Genomic DNA, 3,957 nt, shown 5'->3' with positions numbered 1-3,957 from the left:
CCCAATGAACGCATTAATTTTTTTAATGCCATAATAATGTTCGCCCTCATGGTATATAAACACAATTTTATCTTTACAGGGCTTGTCTGAATGAAAATAGTGCCACGAACCATGATTGTGATACATTACTTTAATTGTAATGCCTAAATGTTGTTCAAAAGCTGGGATGTCGCTAAAACTAACCAGACGATCATCAGGGATACCTACAGCTTTATGTATTTCCCTGGCTCTCTTCAACAACACAGAGTCTGCAGGATTATCCTGAGCCACAAGGGCACAAATGCTAGCTGCTAGACACAGGTTATTATTATCATTGTTTAAATCATAAAGCCACCTCTTTTTCCTGGCAATGATACAACTATAGGGTGTTGACCGAAGACGCCTACGATGCATTACACCACCGACTCTATTCCTAACAATGATTACAACTAGCCTTAAAGACCTGCTGCCAATAATTTCAGCATTGCTCTGTACCAAGTTTGACACTGCGTTTAAAAAGGTTTCTGCATTCAATTCATCTCTACAACGTCTAATAGAGTGTAACGGTCTGCCAAGATCATCGCTATCTAGTCTTAATTGAACAAAATCGCTTGGCCCTATATCAGGCATCATTCTGTTTAAAAGCTCTTGAATAGCATCATGTACAGACTAGAGGGCGTCTGAAAACGATGTTATTCTGTCTAAATTTACAAACCGAAAATGTTCATAATATTCCACGGCATTGAAATTGTTAATATCTCTGCGGCGTTGTTCAACACGCTCCAAAAATACAGGAGCCTCTAGTTCATCATTGGGGTTCTGCACTTTGGGGTGCTCCTGCGAATCGTTAATATTCTCAGGACTAAATGGACTTTGTTGTATCTCTGGGGAAAGATCTGTAGGTGATGGGGCTATTTCAGTATCATTTGTGTGGGGTGTCACAGGGGTAACAGGAGTGTCAACGCCATCCTCAGCTGGAAGTACCACAGGGGTTAAGCATTTGTCTGTATCACAAGGGGTCTTACGGCGTTGCCTAGACATCGCAGAACGTAATGCACCTCGCAATGTATTTATGGCACGTTTTACGGTTCTAGCTCGGCGTTTAGCTACAAGTCTCTGTCTGGTCCATTTTTTGGATTGAGATAATAAACCCCGTCCAACCATGACTAGTCACGCGGGGGTCAGTAAATTTAGACCTGAACGAAAGGCATCGGTAGCACGGTCAAGTCTTTCTAAACGGTTTAAAAAATGAGTTTGTCTAAGCTCATCATCAGTCACAATAACAATGTTACGGATCTCACTAATTACAGAGTCAATAAAGGTTTCTAAAGCGAACCAAAAACCAAATTCCCTTAAAAACCACTGTAATAAATCACCGACGTTGTCACGGGGTAATTTATGGTTTGGTATAAGACCTCTTATTCCCAATGGACTGTCACGGCCATCGTGGGATAACAATGAATGGCCAATACTAAATGGGCGCCTAGCGGCGTAAAGTTTTAGACTCAGAGGCCTGCTTTGCTTTAAAAGAGCAGCATTATGCACTATTTTGAGTATTTCATTGATTGTATGGTCTACCGCATCCTTGACTTCAAACCATAAAGGAGCAGAACGCGTGAACCACAACATACATTTTCTAACATCAAGAGGTGATGTGGTCTCTGTATAAATGTGTGTGTTTTTGCTGTCATATCTACTTTTCTTAGGTGGCGGTGGTGTTGGCACCTTTACAGAGGTATTTCTGGATGTCAATGATGTAGTTCCTCTATGTATATTGTTATCGTTGCTGGTGGCTTGTGTTATATCCTGTAAAACAGTTCTACTTTTCTTAGGGATTGGTTGTATAGGAACATTTACAGGGGTAATGGATTGTTTCACAGGTATATTTGATGCTACAGTGAAATGTCGACACCCTGATACATTGACTGGTGATGTGACAGCTGACTTACCCCAAAATGTATGTTTTGTTGTGTTTAATGACTGTATTTGTAGAGGCTCCTTTGCTACACATGTCGCACTAGATGGACGCTGCCTTAAAACCCCTGAGGTAGATGTTGACGGTTGTTCGTCATCACGTGTGACTGTAATATCTCTTGTAGAGCGGCTCCGGGTTAAAGACAACTTTGATGCTGTATAGAAAAAATAAATGAATATGTTAATATATCAATGTACATACAGAGCCTAAAAACAGACCCTCAGATATATATACTATATTTATGTAGTAAATAAATATACAAATAAAAACCAACTCATACGTATACTTACCCTGTTTTAATTTATGCGGGTTGCAGTCCCTGCGTTCTCCGGCATTCGCGCTGTATGTCTTACGACCGTGATCCGCCGTTGGTAAGCGGCTAATGCCTGTACATGCATCAGAAACTTCTGAGGTTTTTGTACTTTTTATGGATGTTTCTAAAATAAATAGAAATATAATTATCACAGGGATAAAACCGGGTATGATACAACAGCATATAACATTATATAAACACACACCTGCTTTTAATGGTCTACGTGGATGTATGTTGGTGGGTCTGTCAGCCAATACTCCAGTATTAAAAGGACCTAAATAAATAAAATACAATAAGACTTAGTTTATTTTATGCATAAAAGACTCCAAAATAAACATTTGGAATTTTTAAACAACACTTATCAACATAGAAAATTTACAACCTTGTGAGGCGACCGTGAGCCTTCTGGGTAACCCATTTTCATTCGTTGGCGGACTGATTTTTCCCTGAAACGCGATAAAGTATTTGAACACTTATGACGGGAACACTATGACAGCATTTTACAATTAATGACACCAATCAGTTGTTTGACAAAACAGGCATAGTGAGATGTCTAACAGCCACAGTGAAATGCATATCAGCCACAGTGAAATGTATAGCAACCACAGTGATATGTATGATGCTGTAGCATCACAGCATATTTTAAAAATGTTATGCTATAACATGCAAGGATAAGCTGAGCACAACACATATGTACAACATATATAACCCCAGTATAACAAATATATTAAACAACATACACGGATAAGACCCCGCAAATGCATAGATAAGGATTTTGCCCACATTAAAATCATTACTATGTTCAGTACGTAACGTTTTAGAACACAGAGACACGGAAACAAGCAATGCAGACTCTATATAATAGCCCCTTACGTTGTTAAAAATAAAACGCAAAAAACATAAGGCACACAGTCTATACTACAGACCCTTATAGTTAGACATAAAACAATCCCATTGATGCTGTAGCATCACAGCATATTTAAAAAAATGTTATGCTATAACATGCACGGAGAAGCACAGCATAACACCCCCGCAAATGCATAGATAAGGATTTTGCATACATTAAAAACATTACTAACTATGTTCAGTACGTAACATTTTAGAACAGAAAGACGCGGAAACAAACAGTGCAGACTCTATATAATAGACCCCTACGTTGTTGAAAATAAAAACAAATACAAATGGCATACAGTCTATACTACAGTCCCCTACAGTTAGAAATAAAACAATCCCATAGACGTTCATATTTTAAAAAACATACCATTTTAAATATAAAAGAATGATGATTTAGAATTACTTACCATATCTGTGTCTTGGGTATTCATTATGTAGTTGTAACCAGGAGATGCCTTATGACCCCTAGTCTTGAGCCATGTCTTTTTATACCTTTTTTTTTTTTTTTTTTGTGTTTTCTTGATGGGTTCGGGCAGGTGTATGATGGTCATTGTGTAAATGTGGACAGACAGGTGCATGAGGGTCATTGTGATGTGGTCAGACAGGTGCATGAGGGTCATCAGTAATAAATATATACATACTAATTGTAACAGACAAAACTGATTTTATTGAGATCAAGAAAAATCATAACAAGATATTAATGACGATAACACGCCGTACATCTCTGTACATGAACGCTATGAACACGTCTATTTTTTAACCCACGCATATATTGCCACACAAAACGGGATACTAA

At 38.2% G+C, this 3,957-nt stretch overlaps 1 protein-coding gene across 1 annotated transcript; it reads right to left on the bottom strand.

Moving 5' to 3' along the window:
* Positions 1–1,149: 1,149 nt before the first annotated feature.
* LOC134578481 (uncharacterized) lies at positions 1,150–3,631 on the bottom strand. The gene is made up of 5 exons (XM_063437477.1): positions 3,569–3,631; positions 2,650–2,713; positions 2,473–2,541; positions 2,245–2,391; positions 1,150–2,108 (listed from the first exon to the last, which is right to left on the bottom strand). The coding sequence occupies exons 1-5, from the start codon at positions 3,590–3,592 to the stop codon at positions 1,150–1,152; spliced, it is 1,263 nt and encodes a 420-aa protein (XP_063293547.1). The 5' UTR covers positions 3,593–3,631.
* Between the last annotated feature and the right edge of the window lie 326 nt (positions 3,632–3,957).

This window comes from Pelobates fuscus, chromosome 12, assembly GCF_036172605.1.
Source record: "Pelobates fuscus isolate aPelFus1 chromosome 12, aPelFus1.pri, whole genome shotgun sequence".
Lineage (NCBI taxonomy): Eukaryota > Metazoa > Chordata > Amphibia > Anura > Pelobatidae > Pelobates > Pelobates fuscus.
This window is presented reverse-complemented; position numbering and strand designations above follow the sequence as displayed.

Bases quoted from the DNA above. Each gene is read 5' to 3' on its own strand.
- LOC134578481 (XM_063437477.1), bottom strand. From the start codon at position 3,592: ATGAATACCCAAGACACAGATATG. The intron at 2,714-3,568 runs GTAAGTAATTCT...ATCGCGTTTCAG, and splicing joins ATACCCAAGACACAGATATG to GGAAAAATCAGTCCGCCAAC. The intron at 2,109-2,244 runs GTAAGTATACGT...TTTTCTATACAG, and splicing joins CCCGCATAAATTAAAACAGG to CATCAAAGTTGTCTTTAACC.